A 20,282-nucleotide genomic window follows, 5' to 3' on the forward strand; every position below is an offset into this window, starting at 1 on the left:
TCTAATGTCAGTTCAATATAATTTAATATTTCAAAGTGATAAAAAAAGGTTCTACCTGTTTAATAAGATTATTACTCTCATAACTAAAATGTGTCCTTTATTTCTGCCATTCAAAAATTATGAACACGCATGGCATGCAGCTACTGATTATTTATTGTACATTTATCTCTCACTGCTAAAATATATTACATGCCCTTTTTATTACAGTTATCTACATGTACATATATTGTTTTGTGTAGGTTATTACTGTATCACCTCCCAACCCATAACGGCTCTCAAGGTGTTGAACAAAGAAAAGATTATTAAAATACAAAGACAACAAATTTAATACACATTAAAATACTGTTTTAAAACTCCTAAAGCATTTTTAAAATCCTAGAACAGTTTTGAAAGCGATAAAACACCAATTTCAAACACCAAATGCCATGCAGAACCACATTTCTCTGAAGATGCCAGCCACAGATGCTGGCGAAACATCAGGAATAAACTCTTCTAGAACATGGCCACATAGCCCGAAAAACCCACAAAAGTCTATGGATGCCGGCCACGAAAGCCTTCGACTTCACAGAACCACATTGTTTTGCCTTCCCATACGAAGCTTAAAAGAGATGAGCCGAGTCTAACTTCCTTGGGTAGGGAGTTCCAGTGGTGAGACACTGTCACAAAGAAAGCCCTCTTACGTATACCCACCAACCTAACTTAACAAGGTGCTGGGATGTGCAACAAGGCTCTCTCTCTGAAGATCTCAAATTTCTTGCAGGCTCATGTGGGAAGAGGCAGTTTTTTAAATTATCTTGGTGCCAAACCATTTAGGGATTTGCAGGTCAAATTGAGTTGAGCTTGGAAGCAAATTGGAAGCCACTGCAGTTCTGGCAGATCCAATGTTATATGGTATAACATGTAACATCTAAAATATACACCTTATAGTCTCACAACTACATTTTGTAGTAGCTGCAGCTTCTGAACACTTTTCAAGTGTTAGATATTTTAAATTATAAAATTAATTGGAAGATTTTTTTCAAACTTCTTTCAAGCTTTTATGTAGATATAAATTACTAAGTACTGGAATAGAACAGCAGTTTATGTCCAGTTCCTAAATATGTTGGCTTGGTCCCATCCCATCCCACCCCATCCCCTACTTGCAGAGTAACTAAATGTTTGTTGTTTTATTTGAAGAACAGGTTTCCAAGGCATAACAACAAATTGCTTTTTAAAGTCCCTCTGGTTTCAAAACTAGTTTGCCATGGAAAACTAGAGGATAGTATTTGAAAAACATGAGACCCAACCTCCTTTGACACAAACACAATTGTGATCAACGGTTGGCTTACCATTCTGCAGTTGGTTCAATAGGTCTACTCCAGTAGGGACTAGTAACTGGATTTAGACCAAAGATCATAAAACCAGTGCACAATCCTGCATACAGTCCTATCTACAAAATGAAACATGTGCTTGGTTTAAATCTGTTGATTTCAGTGGGATCTAGGCTGACTAGATCCTTAGTAGGTATCTTTATCCAGACAGTATTTTGGACTAAGCTTGAAATTCCTGTAAAAATAAGCAGATATCTTCCTTAATGCAGTAAGGAAACCACTGAAGCTAATACTACCCAAAGTAGCATTAGAGTGAAAATATTTCATCAATATGTTTTCTAGCAGGAATAAGACAGTTGTCAACAGTTTATTCTTCTACTTTCCATGACTACTCTCTTTCCAATCATAGTGTTATGATTTTACAGATTATAGAGAAATGGAAAATTCTTACTCCTCCTTATCCACATGTGCCTAAATATTCAAACACGAATCATTTCTTTATTTTGGAACCATATTACAAGAGATGTGATCTTTAAAATGTTGCGACTGCTCATATAAATGTTAAGGGGAGGGGAGGGGAGGGGGAGGAAAGAAAGCTAGTTTGTGGAAGTAGCTTTTAAAATCCCAAACATGCAGGAAATGTTCGGTGAATTGCTTCAAAGCTTCCAACATCTTTAGTAGGTGCCAGGCCCCAATCCATAACACAGTTAAACCAACTCCCTTGAACTCAGTCTGTTTTAGTTCTGTTAGCTTCTTCTGGGATATTAAAAGTTTAAGGATGTAAAGGATGTAATCCTTAAACCTTGAACTCAGAGAGAGTTGCTTTTAAGTGAATATGTGTAAGGCTCAGTTGCACATGCAAGATTTTAAGTGGTTTGTGGACTGACTTGTGTGTAATTGCAGAGAGGTGTGAAAGACGCAGCCTGGACAGAAAGACAGTTTAGATAAGAAAATATCTCAACAAACTATTTGCTACTACTTTCTCCCAAGAACTCTGATGGGGAAGCAGGATATCCCTGGAAAAGATTTGTTTTTAAAGAAATAAATGTTTGTCATAGCACAATAAAATACCACCATATGTCCCATATGACCTAGCACTCTCATTTGATTTATACCAATCTTCTTAAGTCAGATCTGTAACAGGCCCAATCCTTTTCTTTCTTATATATCATAAAGTGATACTGGCTAGTCCCACGAGGTAAAATTGTAGTCCCTAGGCTACAAATAACCTCAAAAGCAAAAATCTTTCACCCTAAGTATACATTCTCTTTTTAACATCAGATTTCTCATATTCTAGTTTATAAAACTAAGCATAAAATTTTTTAGGAAAATCTCAAGATTTAGGAAATGACCGATCAAGAATTAGTTACTTCTCTGGGCATACCCTCGATTCTAGAATAATTTGTTCCCTGCTGACAATCTTTTAGATGTGTAACCTCCTCCCAACATCCTGATTATTAATGGCTCCCTTGGAGACACCAAGTCTACTGAACAGCTTCAATTAAATGAAGCCAAAGCATCTTTTTTACTCCAGCCAAGCAGCTTTAGGATCAAACTCCTGTATTCTGCCACTAGATATGCAACATCAACAACATTCATTTCAACAAATGGCCATGGTTTTTGGAACATCTGATAACCATGCAGATTGGAGATGGTTATACATACTAGGGCTGAACTTACTTTTTGGAATTCTTTCCTCCTCTCCTGCCCAGCAAATAAAGATCATTGTTAATCATAAATTACAGCCTACATGTAAATGAATATTGCCTAGAAATAAATGCCACCTGAACACTTGGGAAACTGTGTTGACACACTTTTTATATTACTAATAGGAAAGAGTAGTATCCACAATCTGTTTGTGATTAATCTTTAAAAAAGATATATTTCCTTCATGCATTTCTCCTTAGTTATAGTAAGAATATGTAAAGGAGGACCAACACTTTATTTCTATGGCCAAGACTACTCACTGCATAAATGCCTTGGCAATTTACAAGCATTATTATTAAAACTTTATTAGAAGCATTATATCTAATTTATATAATTTAATGCCCACCTACATAAAATTTAATTTATAATTTGTTTAATATTTCTACAATAGTCCATGAAGCTTTCCAAGATTATTAATATATATCTTTTGAATATATTTTTGCACAACTTTTTGAAAATCATACAGAAATTAATAATAATAATAATAATAATAATAATAATAATAATAATAATAATAATAGCATACCTTGTGTTTAAGGTATAATAATTATGATACACAAATTAGTTGATATTTTTAATCTGTATTCCAGTCCAATTAATTTGTTTAGAGCCAGCTTTGAATATATGTTGGGGAGATCTATTGAATCCAATAGTAATGAAGTTAATAAGAAATCCTTTGACTTCAATGGGTCTAACTACCTATGATTAAGTCTGGCAACTTCCTTATTTAGAAGTAAAATCTGCTTAATTAACTGTACCACGATTCCACCAAAGTATTTACAAATCAACACATGCCTTAGTTGCACTCAAGCCAATTTTACCTTAAAATGAAAAGACCTAGTCTCATTCAGTTTCAAGAAATCAGTTCCTTTGGATTTACTTGAATCTGGGTTATATAATTCAAAATGTCGATTCAAATCTGTCAATTTAGTGACGTCTATTTGTGAGCAAACACCTTTTGTTTTGAAACAATAAACCCAAATAGAAGAAAGGCCCTCTGTCCAATTCATCTGCCTTGGTCCAGGCCTCACAGGAACAGAGGAATTGCTGGACTTATTGCCCTTTCCCACTATCATTCCCTTCTCCTTTTGTGTCATATATCTGTAAGCCACTCTGAGAGCCTTTGTGGCTGAAGAGCAGGGTGTAAATACAACAAATAAATAAATAAAATGTTTAGGAACAGTGAGTGGATATGTGTGTTATGTTGTTAGCCCTTCCCCATACCTAAAATCAGGGCTGCATGAAATTTTTTAAAAAGCCAAATTCCATGTTAAATTCCACAAATAGCATCCTACACTATCGGTTAATTAAACCAAGACCATAACTAGGAGTTTTCTTGTTTTTCCAATGAGTTATTCTGTTAACTAGTTACTTGTTTTTAATAAGCTGGAATAGTTTTACTTTTTTGCTTGTAAAGGCCATGGCTGCAATGCATTACTTTTCAGTAGAAAAGAAACTGGTTGTCTGCCAGTTTTTCATTACTGGTCTATATACTGAGCCAAACAGAGTAAGTAGTGTAGGGAGACTGCCTGGTGCTGCATCTGGGAAGGAGTTACTGTAATGGCCTTTGCATTTTGCTGAGAATATCCAAGGTGAAGTATCTAAACTTGAGGGAACCATTTGAGGGAACCAGACAGCATCGCCTGCGTTTTCCAAAGGCACAACAGTACAGATGGTCCTTCGTATCCCCCTGTTCTTTTCCCACTGATTCAACCATCCATGGCTTGAAAATATTTTTAAGGACTAAATTTCAAAACCTTAATTTTGCCATTTTATATAAGTGATGCCAATTTACTACATCATTATATATAACTGGACTTGAGCATCCACTTATTTTGGTATCCACAGGGGTCCTGGAACCAAACCCCAGCGGATGCCTAGGGACCAATGTAATAATAATGACAAGTAACTCAGTAAAATATCATTTTAAATTTCAGTAAAAAATAACATGTTGTGTGATCAAAGTAATCAGTAAAGTAACTAGCTCCTCTTTTATAGTAACATTCTGAGATCTAAAAAAAGTCCTAGCCTACAAGACACTGTCTGCAAAGGGATAGCTTTTTTTCTAACAATGGAGAAAAAATAAACTCTCTGCCTTAAAATCTGACTCCCTCTTTTTTATACATAGAATAGCATGCATTTTGTAATGTATATAGTTTCTAGTAAAAGGACCAGGAACTTGATACCTGTCACAGTTTCCTGATCTGTGCACCTGTAGAGGAGAAAACAAAACGATCAAGACAAAAAATATGCACTCATTCATATAATGACTAATGTTTCAGTAGAACAAACTTCCACATCAGATATTTAGTCCTAGGAAGTAAAACCCTTCCTCACTTTCTGGTTTCTCTCAGAGCTTGGAATATATAGCAAAATCCAAAAAGGACTCTGCAGTGACACCAGCCAAAAGGCATAAAAATACCTTATATAAGCTTAAAATTACTTTTAACATCCATGCCTAATGAAGAAGTTTGTGAGCTTTGTTAATTTGCATAAGGTATTTTATGCCTTTCCGTTGGTGTCTCTGCCAAGTCTTTTTTTGGATTTTGCCATATTCCAAGCTCTGGGAGAAACCAGATAAAATAAGAAAAGTAAAAAGTAAACCAGAAGACTTCCTTCAGAAGTCCTTCATTTCAGTAAGGTTTGCTATTATCTATGGTTTGGTCCCGGGTTGTAATATAGAACATTACAGTTTCCCTTTTCCATACATGTATCTTTATACAGTATGAACCCCATAGCCATGGGACTGGGACCTGCAGTTTCACTTACCCAGGTCTGAATAAAATGTCATCTCTAGGCATTTTCTAGATCCTCCAGCACAATTCTATGGTATGTATCTGGAAGAAGTTGACCATAGAGTTTTACATGTCCCCAGTAAGTCTGGAAACATATCCCCTGCAGATATGGAAGGTTATACTGTATCAAGAAAAAAAAAGGAGTTTATCACACGGAGGGATAATTGGTAAAATCCGGATATGGTTCGTCAGATGTGTTGGTGTGAAAAAGAAATAATGCGAAAATAATCCGAATGAAAAGCGCCTTTATACTTTCAGAATTTAGTGAAAGTAAAAAGAAGCCGGTTTTGACAACTTTGCATTCCGGTTATTTTCGCATTATTTCTTTTTCACCCCAACGCATCTGATGAACCACACCCGGATTTCATGCAAACGCCATCTGAAAAACATCCCAAAAATGTGTGTTTTTCCAACTTCCTGTGATAAACTCCATAGAGTCACATGGGAAGACCTAGAATTGCCCAGAGAGATGTTCTCTCTAGGAATCACTAGGTCCTCCAGCACACCTCTACAGCCAACTTTCTCCAGAAATCATTCATTTCTATAGATCTTGCTATTATCTGTAGTTTCGTATTTCCATAGTAAGTCCAGGAACATGTTCCCATAGATATGGGGGACTGTAAGATATCAAGAAAAACATTTGGCAGTGTGTGGATGAGTGCAGATTTTTTGTTTTGTTCACTTTGTTTTCTCCTCTACAGATGCACAGATCAGGAAATTGTGACAGGTATGAAGTTCCTGGTCCATTTATCCAAAACTATACACATTACAAAATGCATGGTAGTCTGTGCATAAAAAAGATGGAATCAAATTTTAGAGCAGAGAGTTTTTAATTAATTAATTAATTAATTAGTCTGTTAGTTTAATTTATACCCCACCTTTCTTCTGGTGGAGGAACCAAGGCAGTTTGCAATCTAGATTAAAACATAGTACAAGTAATCTATTAATAAAGAAGTTTTTAAAAGCATCAAATAATCAGTCATATTAACAATAGTAAAGCAGTGATACAAATGAGTTATCGAGAATGAAGGATAGCGCAGTAGGAAAAAATTGTATCAAAGGCCATAATGCACATAATCACAATCCCAAAGCTGTCTTCATTCGCAGTTAGATGCAGACTTCAATCTTGAAAACAAATTACTTGTGTTGAAGTTCCTTATGGTACATTTGGAAGTACTGTGATTTTTATATAAATACATAGAGCAAATCTTTTCAGAAAGGCAACAAAATAATCAGTGACATACGACACGGTTTTCTCCTGACATCCTGACCACAGGATTAACTCTAAAACGAGAGGGAGTCAATCTGTTTACTTCAGAAGGACTTTTTGATCAGGCCTCTAATCAGCAAGAGAAAACTTGGAGGGGAAATTGTCACTGCCTATCAGATATGTTAACAAAATAATGACATTTCTATTTTGGTAAATACTGCAAACAAAGAAATAAAAGACAGCAAATGCATTGGAGTACCGACTGTAGCACAGGCAACTATTCAGAATATTTAAGAATCAAAGCCTTGAACAGCCATATATTTAACTGAAGGGGAATCTTACTAGTGGGAATTAGTATTCTCTTATAAATAAATGTTGGTTTAGGTTTAAGACGGGTTTGGGGACACAAATTTTTAAAAAGGAATTCATATTACTCTTTCTTAAATCTCCACATTCCCTGAATCTGAGAATGAAAAAAGTAGAAATGGTATTTCCCAGAGGAATGTTAACAAAAGTTTCTTGAATGATCTACTTAGGAAGACTTTGTTGTTGTTGTTGCTTTAAAAGAAAACCTCCCCAAAATATGTTAGACTTGCGAATGAATTAGAGATTTTTAGCTGATTAACTGTTGTGTCTTTACCAATTACATCAATTAATTAACTAGATGCAGTCTCAATAAAATGATTGCAGTTAACAGCAACAGCAATAGGTTTTTCTTGATGTTTACAGTCGTCCTAAATATCTTAGCCAGAAGAAAATCCTACTAACTTCAGATTTCGTTTAGGAAGGAAAACCTGTGCACATTCATCTGGCTGTCTCATCAAAATCAGTGGAAATTACTCTCAGGAAACTTGCACAGTTTTGTGCATATAATTTATAGGTTAATGCTCCCAAAGTACTTTCCCAGATGAAAGAGTTACAGGTGGAATGGGCCCCACATCAGTAAGAGCATGCAATAAGAATGAACAGTTAGAGGCCAGGCGTGTGTTGTATCACACACAAAACATTACATTTGCTATTAATAGTTTAATCCATCTGATCCAAAAATACATAGTTATATGTCATCATTCAAGCATTCCCCATCATTTAACTGTTCAGCCATACTCACACTCAAAGACAGCTGATTGCTGGAGAAAGTTTAAAAGTGGAAAGCAAACGTAATACGCTCAATCTACCAGTCAATATTTGGTAATAATTAACATCTTTTAACAATTACATAACAACCACCATCCAACAAAATTATGTAAGGGAAAGTGCCTCAAATATTGCTAAAGCAAGTGCCTAAAATTCAAACCTGAAAGAGTTTGGTATCTAAATTTATATTCACACACAAATTCTGTAGTGATAAATAGCACAGACCATTTCCAGAAAGAAAAAAATCTTTAAAGTTCTTTGGAGCTATCAGAGCTATGTGCCAATGTTCAGTTTTGAATAAATGAACGTCCACAGAAGAGAACATTTTAAATAAAATGTACATATTAGATGAGCTATTTGTTCTGATGTGTGACCTACCTATCCTTTCCTACCAAGAATTATGGAACCTATTTGGTCTGTAAAATGGATTGCATTCTAAACTGTAAACACATGAAGAAGTCCAAGCAGTGCAGGCAGAACTACAAAGGCAAATGAGGCCATGAGACAGGATGCCCAAATCTAAAGAGGCCTGGGTTCAGATACAGGACTGTCTTGGAAAGGTGTACTATCTGTACCTTGAGTAGCACAGACAGATACAGCTTAGCAGCTCATCAGCAGAACCATTTTATTTCTTAGCATAACAGCCAATCGCCAGTGGCAAACAGCAGCACTGGCTGGGAGGGTGGGGAATATTCATCAGGACTATGTCAATATGTGTACCTTCCAGTCACCTGTTGACCTACAGCAACCCCATGAATTTCATAGGATTTGCTTAGGCAAGGAACACTCAGAGGTAGTTTTGCCAGTTCCTTCCACTGAAATATAGCCTACAGTACCCAGCATTCATTGGAAGTCTCCCATCCAGGTACTAGATAGGGCTGACCCTACTTAGCTTCCAGGATCAAACAGGATCTGGTACCTTCAGAGTACAGTATTTAGTATAGGGAGAAAGGGGGTGCACTCCTTTGAACTGCTAATTGTAATACTCCATAGCTATTATTTCCACTCCATTATTTCATGTGTTCTGTTATTCAGAAGGATCTGATAAAACCTGAGTGGGTGATGACTGCCCCTTAGTCAGTGTGTAAATCACTGTAAAAGACATCACTGTAAAAATACAAGGGATGTGGAGATGACACTTTAGAATGGACATAGCAAAGCTGGCATCCCTAAAATACTGCCGTTGCTTCACTGCTAATTCTACAAAGGATGTTAGTATATTATGCTTTGCACTTTTTAAATCTTGCTGGTCGTTGACCGAATAAAATCTATGTATGTATGTAGTGGGTGATGACATTTTAAGGGGAAAAAAAATTCAGAAGGCCACTTTGGTTCTAGATAGTCTTCCACCTACCTACTTGCTTACATCTATTTTACCAAATTTCCTTTACTGATGAAATGACAAGATGTCCATTCTTTTAATAGATTACCTCTTTATAAAAGAAATGTATTTGCACATGAAGGTGAGATCAAAACATTTTAAAAAGCAGACATCTGTTCTTCCTGTCTCATGAAACTAAGTAATGCCAAGAGGTAACATATATGTTACACAAGCTTTAATGCAAGGCATCCACTCATGCTCTCTCTTTCATATGTGCAACAACCAGTTTAGCAATAGCTCCCCACAACTTTCCAAAACTTAAACCAAACTCCCTTCTCTACTTTGAAAAACATCTGTAAGAAGCATACTCTGAATGAAGTCCGCTTTTTGCCTTGCTAGCAAATTATCCATGCTGTGTGCTCATTTCTTTATTTCCATAAGATTTCCAGGAATATATTTGCAGTTTACTCAAACAGGTGAGACAGTTATATGGAAATAATATGTCTATTCACATCCTTGGAATATCTGTAGTTTATTTTTACATTTTGGTTTGTCCCAACAATCCTTAATGAATAGTTTTTAAATCAATGTTTCAGTTTTTCTCTCCAGTGTAAAAGTAACCGCAAGGAGCAGGAGTTGCAGGTCTCTCAAATGTATAAATTAAATAACTTTAGGTATGAAAAGGGAAAGGCCCATGTAGATGAGAAGAACCAGGGCAATTGCAGGCTGGCAAATTTGAAGAAGCTTGTCTCTTCTTCAGTCTCTCATAAATACTCCAGTCCTCAGGAGTTTCTGTCTCCAGCTGTTTATTTACTGTATTTATTTATTTACTGTTTGTGCTCTTCTTCCCAGGAGGCAAACTAGAAAGCACAGCTTTCTTTTTTATATACACAACAAACCAGCACTAAACCACGTTTTGGGACCATTCCCCTACCATTTATAGGGGGAAATCTCTTATTCCTTGCAACATAGGAATAGTTAGGACTTAATCACACGTGAGGAATTTCTCTTAAATTCAAATGAAAAGAAAGTGGGGCCAGTGAATGTGAACTGCATTCGAACTGACTTCCCATTGCCCAAAAATAGCATGCCATTGCCCAAAATTGTGTGTGGTAGTCTATCACGCAATAACATGAAACCCCATGATTGTGTTCAGATTGCCATTGGATTATACTTCCAATTTCCCTTGTCTGATAAAGTGTTCTTGGTTAAAGTAAGTATTCTTGGGGGAAGAGAGGATCACATTAACACGCAATTTAATCCAACTAGTTTCAACTAGCAAATTAAACTAATTGTTTGCAACCTCTGGTCACAAGTATCATTAATGGACAGATTAACTCATTAAGCCTTGTGACAGGGAAAGTGGTATCTAGTTCAATCTTCCTAATTATTTCTGAACTCTACATATTGACAACCTAGCTCTCAAACTGAAGAAGCGTGTGGTACAGGATGAGAGTTTACCACATATTACTTCTGTGTGGTAATAAAGTAACAGTAAGTATTCTTTTTATCAGTGATAAATCACTCTGAGTACTTGGATATGATCAGGACTACAATATAATACATGCTAGAAACTACGGTTGGAAGATTTATTATTATTTTTATAGGCTGCAGGGAGTTGCAATTCAAAAAGTAACTTTTCCAAGCTCTGACTGGCAAATAAACGAATACTCCTATGAACCCAACTAGCTCTAATTTTGCAATATGAAGCATGTTTTATAACCAGGAGATAAGATACCAAAGATACTAGAAGAAATTAAATGGGGGAAAAAATTACCATGGGGATCTATTTCAGAGGAAGGAACTGGCAAAAGTACCTCTGAATAGTCCTTTGTGGGGTTTTGGGGGTCTCTGTGGCCATGTTCTAGAAGAGTTTCTTCCTGATGTTTCGCCAGCATCTGTGGCTGGCATCTTTAGAGAGAGATACCTCTGACTCTTTCTTGCCTAAGGAAACCCTATGAAACCCATGGGGTCGCCATAAATCAAGGGACAACATCCACACACACTACTATGCTTTAAAAAAAAAGGTGTGCCTCACTAGTCTCTTAAAACCCTTCTACAAATCAACCAGACCCTCAAGGTGCCCAGTCTGGTCCATAGTTCAGATTTCCACAGAGGAACTTGGGAAGTAAAAACCCACTCCACAACAGTACTGTAAAGGTAGGACATAAAGCATCCCTGGGTTCAAGTCTCAGCCTCTTCTTGAGCCCTCAGTTCCCTCCCCTCCAGAAAAAGGAGGGAAATGGAGGGAGGCCTTATCTGCCAGCCAAGGGACTCCGGTCCTTCCTTTCCCTTCCCTTCCTTCCCCAGGAACTCCCTCCGTAAAGAATGGCGGAAACTAACATAAGGAAAACGCAAAAGGATCTTGTAGCCAATTAACTGTTACTTGTTTACTTATTGCCTTTATTCCCTGCTCTTCAGAAATGCTCCCAGAAGAGGTTTACAGCTGAGTGGCTAGCCACTTCCCTGCCCTCTGTTGTATGTACTTGTATCCCGCCTTTCTCCGGACAAAGCAGTGCCTTTGGATGACAGCCCCATCCTCAGAGAAGGGAAGAACCCCTCTCCTCCTCCTGTGTCTTGATCGAAGGGACTCGGTCTGCGCTGGAAGACTCTCGTCCAAAACACACGCTGCAGAAACAATAATCCAGCCTTAACTGCCCTGACTCAGTGCTAGGGGATCCTGGGAATTGTACTTTATTGTGACACACCACAGAAGGCTCAGTATCTCACAGAGACGACACTTCCCAGGCTTCCCTAGCACTGAGCCAGGGCACTTAAAGCGCTCTCAAACTGGATTATTTCCGCAGTGTGTTTTGGAGCTCAGTTAAGGAAGGGAGGCGCGGATCTCGAAGCCAAAACCCGCATCCAGCCTCAACCTGGGCAATGGTGCAAAGACGTGTCGCTGTCTGTGGCTGCATGGTCCGCACAGCAGAAACAAGCCGGTTGGGTACCGCTTTAACGGGCAGCACGGCTCCCTGCTGTGGAATTCTGGGTTACCATGCCAATGGTTAAAGCGGTGTCAAACCTGATTGTTTCTGAAGCAGTCTATGGAAGCTCCTGAATCCCAGCGCCTCCCCGAAATGTGGGGAGCACCGTCGCCCTCCGTGCCGCCTCCCAGCCCCTGGATCCAGGGGAGAGCTGAAGTGCCAAACTCCCCGGGAAGGAGGAAGGGGGGACCTGGATGCAGAGATGAGGGGCCTTGGGGGGGGGGCTCTTCTCTCTGCCCTTCTTGCAAGAACTCCCTCAGAATAGGTCTGAAGAACCCCAAACGCTAAAGTCGGGCTGCAGAGTGGTCTCCTGGCTGCAGGGTCCATCAAACCCGGGCACGGAACCCTCCGGGCGGCCTGGGCGAGTCACACTCTCTCGGCCTCAGGGCAGAAAGCCAAGGCCGACCCCCCTCTGGCCAAGAAAACCCCAGGATATAGGGTGGTGGCCTTAGGGTCGCCCTACATCGGAAACGACGTGAAGGCGCACAATACAGGGAGAGAAGTTTAGGATGAGATTAGGATTAGCCTCCTCTTCTACCCCAAAGGGAGGGGTTTCAGTGGCACCCTTCCTTCCTTCTTTCCTTCCTTCCTTCCTTCCGCTCCCCCCCCCCCCCCCCCCCCACTTTCCAGAGAGTGTTAGAAGAAGAAGAAGAGCCCTCCTCTGACCATTTTATTGGACCAAATAACAGCACTGTTCTTTCCACAGTGAAGTCCCCCCCCCTTTTCCATGGGAAGGGGCTCTGACCCTTCAGCCTTAGCTCTCCTCCGGCGTTTGCTGGAAGCCCTGCTGCCGGCCAGGGAGAGAGACCCAGGGCTTGGAGGTGGGAAATTTCGTCCCCTTCGATGGCGCGTATGAATGAATTAACTTTCGGTGTCAGGTATCCAGAAGGTGAGGGGAATATTGTGTGGCGATAAACCTTGCCCCCCGGGGAGGCCCATAGCCACACACCCACCACGCCGGCGATGATGAATGGGCTCGGGGAGAAGGGAGATCGAAGCCCCGGCCGCACGGCCTCCTCCGCCGGCTGCCACAAAACCCGAGGGCCATTAATTGCGCCTTGTCCCCTCATCCTTCATCTCCCGGTGGCACATATCGATGGAGATTACTGCTGATGGACCATTTTATCACCTTAAATAAACAGTCACCACCTTTGCTAACCTCCATCTAATATATGGCTTGGCTCTCTGGAAGGCGGACGCAGCGGCAGCGGAGACGGGTCCCAGGGAAAGGAAGGAAAGAAGGGGCCGGGGATGGCTCAGATCCCAGATGTTGTTTGGTGGGAGGAGGAGGACACAGGTTTAAAACCGAAAGGGAAAGGATCGCGCCGCCTCCCGCGTTTTCTCTAAGAGGAAAAGACCTTGCCATTACACACACACACACCTTTCCTTCTCTCTATTGAACCCAGGTTTAGCTTTTACACCGTTTTAAAGAGGTTTTAAACGCCTTGGGAATGAGAAAAGAAAGAGAGTTGTTTCGCCTCCTCTCAGGAAAATGGACCAGAAGGACCTAGGCTGCCACTCCAGATCTGCGACTTCTTGCGCCTTTCGCTGCTCAAGGAAGACCACAAGCCGCTTCTTCTCCAAGTGTCACCAAAACCATTCTTTTGCCCGGGGTTTATGAGTTAAAAATAGGTCCCCTTGCCACCTTAAAGCCGGGTCGTTAAAGGGCTTGCTTGCGAACCAAGTCGACTCACGAAAAAGTAATTCAGGGCTTTAAAAGGACCTCATCTGGACCTAACTTTTCATTCCCGGTCACTCTCCCCAAATCCCCTTAGGATCAGAAGCACTCTCTTTCACACATGATCCTCTAAAGACTCTCTTTTGAGCAATCTGCACCAAACCTGAACGAAGGTTGGTGATGCTCCAGTTGCAATTTCGACACTTGCTTTAAAAGCGGGTACAAACCTGTCCTCTGAAAGCCTGGCTATGGGGCCAACATCTTAGGCCTGGACCAGTTGAGGACCCTACACGGTTACCATTTCTTTCGATTGGAATTCCAATACTAATAAGTTATATAATAGTCATGTATTTTTTCCTCTCTACCAATCCAGGGAACAGCTTATATCACTTTGAGGGGTTAAAAGAGAAAGATGTGCACAATCCCTATGAAAAATCGACCCTTTTTGGGGGGGGGGGGGGGGCTTTCCCAGATGACTGGATGCTACAATGCTCTGCCCATTGACATGGAAGTAAACCCAGTTGAACTGAATAGGAATTACTATTCAGGTACAGTACTTCTAGAATTGCTCTGTAAACCCCACATATACAATTGCAAGAGAGTACACAGTGTGGCAGTATTCCCTGTTTTGTTTTAAAAATAATTAAAATGGATAATAAATATTTGCAAAAACCACTATGTCACGAATTAACATGCCTCTTGTTTTCCTTACAGTGGCATCGCCTGGAGTTTCTAGTCCTTAAAGAAAAGAAACATATGAACATGAAAATAAAATCATGATGATGATGATGATGATGATGATGATGATGATGATGATGATGGAGATGATGAGAAAAGGATGACTGAATGTTCTTATCAAGGATTAGCTACACCAAAGTGTATATCTATGCCAGAAACCCAATTAAACCCGACAGTTTATGGCACACATCTTGACTGCAGCCGACCCGGGCTGACCATGTTTTCAGGCATTTTGAATTGTGTCCTTTCAGCTCGAAACAACTGGGCTGGAAAGGGCTGAGACTCTGCTCTCACTCGGACCCACAGATGGGGAAATCAGGATGGAAATACTCTTCGTGAGAATCGAAAGCAAAGTCATCTTTACTGGATTGCAAGGGAAAGTCGTCGATTTAAAAATAAATAAATAACCTGGGGTGGTTCCGATCCATTTTTAAAAAATATTTTAGGATTAACAAGGTGGGATAAACGGCGAGAAGGCAGGCAAACTAGCCACTGCCAACATCGGCAGTCCCAGAATTTCCAAACGTGTTGTGGTGTGTGTTTTTGTTTGTTTGTTTGTTTGTTTGTTCAGAAGATAATCAAAAAGGTCCCTTCGAGGTGACGTGAAAAAGTAAGTGAACTCGGTTCAGTGTGCAAGTTGTTCAATTGGGCAAAGTCCCGCGGACAGCCATCCTTAGGGCGCAGTCAAAGAAGGGTCACACAACATCGCAAGGGGAAACAAACACAACTAAACAAGCAAGGGGAGCCAGAACGGACACTGAAGCGCCACGCACCGCTCTTGAGGAAAAGGGAACGAAGCGAAGTGCTCCTAAGACTTCACTGTGGAGACACCAGCATCTGACCAAGGAAAAGACGAAGGCTGCATCCGCACTGGGGGAAAAATCCAGTCTGAGGCCGCTTTGACTGCCATGGCTCCATGCTTTGGAATTCTGGGAATGATCGTTCCCAGAATTCCAGAGCATGGAGCCATGGCAGTTAAAGCGGCCTCAAACCGGATTCTCAAAAGCTCTCCCTTGACAATCGGCTCGATCCACACTCAGCCTTCCAATTTCGGAGGAGAAACTCCAATTAAAATCGACCTTCCTTCTTTCCTTTGGAGAAAAAAGGAGCGGGATTCGAAAGGGATTAAGACTGCTACCCTATTACTCATTTGACCCTGGAGGAAGACCTAACTGTCCCAAAGACACTCGATCCCCCCCCACACACGTCTGAGCTTGGAAACTAAGCAGACTCGTCCCTGGTTAGTACTCGGATGGGAGACCACCACCACCAATACATGCCAAGTGCTGTCGGCTCTATTTCAGAGGAAGGAACTGAAAAAGCCACCTCTAAGTGTTCCTTGCCTAAGAAAACCTTATGGAAAATTAATGGAGCTCCGAGAAGTCGACAGAAGACTTGAATTCTCTCTCTCTCTCTCTCTCTCTCTCTCACACACACACACACACACACACAGAGGGGTGTCACTGAAGGCCACTATGCAGGTAGATGATTGCACTGTAACTAGTTCGGAAGTCAAGGTAGAGTACTACGGGTTGTGGACTTGTCCCACAAGGAATACATTGAAACCTATAGACTGGGGCTATTCCTGCCCGACAGATTCGGTCGCGATCTTTATTCTTTTTCGTGGATATGGGTCCTTCTTGGGGGTTTTGGACTGAGTCGCACAAACCTTGTGTGTGTGTGTGAGAGAGAGAGAGAGAGAGAGAGAGAGGAATTGCAGAAGTAAAGAAAGCTCAAGTCCAGCGCAGGGAAGCGAGAGGCAGAAACCTGCTGGACGGTGCCCCCCAAATTCTGCATTTCCCCTTCCCTGGAAGCCTTATCTGCTCGATGTACAGAAGTCAGCCAGGTAGGACGCGTCTCAGGGGCCCTGAATTTAAGAGGCAATCATTTATGGGATCAGCTTCATGCCCCCTCTCCCCCCCCCCCCTCCCCGGTCGGCTCAAGAACTGCTTCGCCTCTGGAAGTAATACAATAAAATAAAAAACGGTGCGCTCAGTGTCAGGTCAAACGCTGCCAAGCCAGGATCCGAATCGGGGGCAGTGTGCACTTTCTGAGAGATGGAAAGTCCCCTGGAGAAGCCAAGGCCGACTCAGAGGACGATCAAAAAGTCTTCACGGCGGAGGCTGCGATCCTAAACACAGAGGCAGAAACGCAAGTGGCCTCAGGTCGGAGGCAACGTTAAGTCCCATAAATTGCATCCACACTGGGGAAATAATCCGCCTTGACACCACTTTAGCTGCCATGGCTCAATGCTATGGAATTCTGGGTTCCGCTTCTGGCGCCGCAACAAACGACACCTCCCAGAATTCCACAGATCGAACCATGGCGGTTAAAGCGGTGTCAAGACGGGTTATTTCTGCATATAAGATGCAGCCTATGGGGCTTATCTCTAATAAGGCACGGAAGCGCCATTAACAAGCAAGCCATTGGCATCACTTTTCCAACGGGGAAGTTTCCGAAACTCTTTCGCTTGAAAGGAAAACAGTCTTTTCAGGTCTCTATCTGGACTGTTGCTGTTTTTCCTACCAAGTAGCTGTGCTTTTAAATAAGCATTTAAACCAGTTATCCCTCCCACAGGACTATGCTGTCGCCCACCTGAATCCAAACTATATTTCCCCCTTCAAATAAATATACACTGCCCAGATCAGTTTCAAGTAAAAATGTCCGTGGCAAAGATCAGTGTTTCTTTGGGTTCAGGGGCTAGTCGTGTTCTTAAAAAGTGTAGCAATGCCAAAACTTTTGCAATGTTGTCAGCAGTAAGTAAGTAGTAAGTCAGACTTGCATTACTTTGATATCTGAGACGTTTGGAAGACGACAACGGCAATGAAAAACGAAATGCAAACTGGTTGTAATACATACAGAACAAATACATATGAAAAAGAGGCGATTCTGTCAAAACCGATAATCCATTTCTAAAAGGGACTTTGAAAAGAGGGCCATTAAAAACAATAATCGCCATTGTGGTTCTTTGGAAGGAATAGTCCCGTGGTAGATTAGTTTTGACACACAATTAGGCTTCTGACATTCAGACTTTGGAAAACAAACTTCCCAAGGAATGGCCATGTCTCGCTTTGACTCTAGAAAGGCCAAACCCAGTGGCATTGCCTTATTGATGGGAACAAGGGCTGAAAGGTGAATGGTATTTCCAAGGGTGTCTTTGTGTGTGTTTACTCCCAAGTGTATTCCCAACATGAAGTTACAGCCTCCAAACTCGGTCTTTCCAAGAAAGCAGCTAGCTAGGAAAGAGGGAAGAAAAGAAGTTGGCAGCATGAGCTTTCGCAGACTTCAGTCAACTTTCTCAGATGCATGTAGATGCATTTAGATGCTTTCCACTCCACTCAGATGCATTTAGATGCTTTCCACTCCACTAAATGTCCTCTATGGGAAAGCTTGTGCTGCCAACTTCTTTCTTTCAGTTAGTCTCAAAGCTGCTACAAAATCTCTCTACAGACTGATTCTTTTTCTCCCCAGTTTTAACATAAAGTTCTTGAAAACTACGCCATTGGTATGAAACTTGTCACTGTTCAATCTTGCTATGCCACAGTGTAGGAAGACTGAACAGTGACAAGTTTCACACCAAAGACTTTCCCGGAGAAGAACCTTTGGGACATTCCCTCTCTTGGTGATAACTTTTTCCGACTTGGGTTAAACCTGCTTCCTGTGCGCGTGTTCAGCCACATTCAACGGGGCCTGCTATTAAATGAAGGGCTGAAACCTAAGGGTCTCCTAGACAAAAGCATCACTTTCTAGCATGGGGGATCATCGATCCCATCTACTCTGTTTGAATGGGAATGTGAGGATGTACGTGCGGCTAAGGTACAGTCCTAGCGCCGTTTCTCACCCGCTCCTCCACAGAGCAGTGTTTCCTCTCCTGAAGAGGCAGGCGGCTCGCAATCTCCATCAGGCTCACTTTCTCCTTTAAGTCCGCAAAGGGATGTTGACTGGGGAAAACAAAAAGCATCAGTTTGTAGAGAGATCTTGTAGTCCCTTTGGGTTCGTCTCAAAGGTGCTTGCTACAAGATCTCTCTGCAGACTGATTTTCCAGACTAACACGGCTGTATCTTTGAAAGAAAGAAGTTGGCAGCAGGAGCTTTGCTAGACTTCAGACAAGTTCCTCTGGTGCATTTAGATACTTTCCACTCCACTTAATGCATCTGAGGAAGCAGACTTAAGCCTTCTTTTCCCTCCCAAGTGAGTCTCAGAGGCATGTTGTCTTAGGTCTACTGGAAAGCTCCCGCTGCCAATTTCTTCTTTCCTTCAGTTAGTCTGACAGGTTCTCCAAGACCCAGAGCGACGCGGCTAGATAGGGCTCTGAGTCCTCTCTCCGTCCAGCCCTGCGCCCTCGAAGCTCCACAGACCCAGGCGCCCCCTGCTCAAAACGCCTCCCGGACTGGACTGGGGGCCCAAGGTGCAATGCCCCCTCCTCCTCCTCCTCCTCCTCCTCCTGCCCCGTAGCAAAGAGAGCGGGTGTACATACGGTTGTTGGGGTCCCCGGTGTGCTGGTTCAGGGGGATGATCTCCATGCGCTGCTGCCCGTAGAGGTAGTAGTCCAGCTCCTCGGCGGTGCAGCGGAAGCGGGAGGCTCCCCGCTCGGTGCCTTTGGCCGCCCCGACGGAGCCCCCGCCTCCTCCTGCTCCTCCGACTCCTCCGGGCTCCTTGGTGGGCAGCAAGGAGGCCGGGGCTCCCGGCGGGGAGTCGGAGCTCTGGAGGGCTCCAAAGACCGGGATCTGAGCCGCCACCGGCAGCGAGGACAAAGTGGCCAAGGAAGCGGCGGCGGCGGCGGCGACGGCTGCGGCGCAGGAGGACGGAGTGGAGGACGAGGAGGAGGAGGAAGAAGAGGAAGAGGAAGAAGAGGAGGAGGAGGAGAGGGGGGCCGGGAGGTGGCGGAGGGGGTCTGCCGGGGCCTCCAGGGGGACTCTGTCGGGGGGCTGGAGGGGGTGGTGGCCCAGGAGCCCCGCGGCGCCCTTCAGCTGCTGCTGGCCGCTGCTGTTGTGCGGGAAGAGCTGCTGCCAGTGCTGCAGGTAAGCCGGGTCCACCTTCAGGAAGGCCGAGCCCCCGGGCTCCCCGGGCTTCAGCATGGCTCTGGTCCCCGCCTGGGAGAGGAGGAGAAGGGAGGAAGGGGCCTCGCAGCCGACCCTCGCCCCAAGATCACCCGAGGGCCCCTCTCCTCCTTGCCTGCCTGCCTCCGCTCCAGGCCCCAAAGAAGGAGGCCAAGTGGAAGAAGGGGCAGCGGAGGGGCCAGAGGGTCCTCTCCCCGGACGAGGAGCAGGAGGCCCCGCCGAAGGGAAAGCGCCCAACGCCCCGGAGATGGCCAGGCTCTTTCTAAGGCCCTTGGGATTCCTCTGGAGGGAAGCTGGGGATGGAGGACGGCCCGCTCACCGGGACTCTACCGCCTTCCCAGT

General features: G+C 42.7%; 1 protein-coding gene across 2 annotated transcripts in view; it reads right to left on the reverse strand.

The window, feature by feature from the left end:
• PRDM6 (PR/SET domain 6) overlaps window positions 1–19,958 on the reverse strand; it is a 115,928-nt gene extending 95,970 nt beyond the window's left edge. For both annotated transcript variants that reach the window (XM_042453475.1, XM_042453474.1), the window contains exon 1: window positions 19,358–19,958. In XM_042453475.1, the coding sequence (XP_042309409.1) occupies window positions 19,358–19,958 (601 nt within the window). The remainder of the gene's footprint in view (window positions 1–19,357) is intronic.
• Between the last annotated feature and the right edge of the window lie 324 nt (window positions 19,959–20,282).

Source organism: Sceloporus undulatus, chromosome 2, assembly GCF_019175285.1.
Source record: "Sceloporus undulatus isolate JIND9_A2432 ecotype Alabama chromosome 2, SceUnd_v1.1, whole genome shotgun sequence".
In the NCBI taxonomy this organism is placed as follows: Eukaryota; Metazoa; Chordata; class Lepidosauria; order Squamata; family Phrynosomatidae; genus Sceloporus; species Sceloporus undulatus.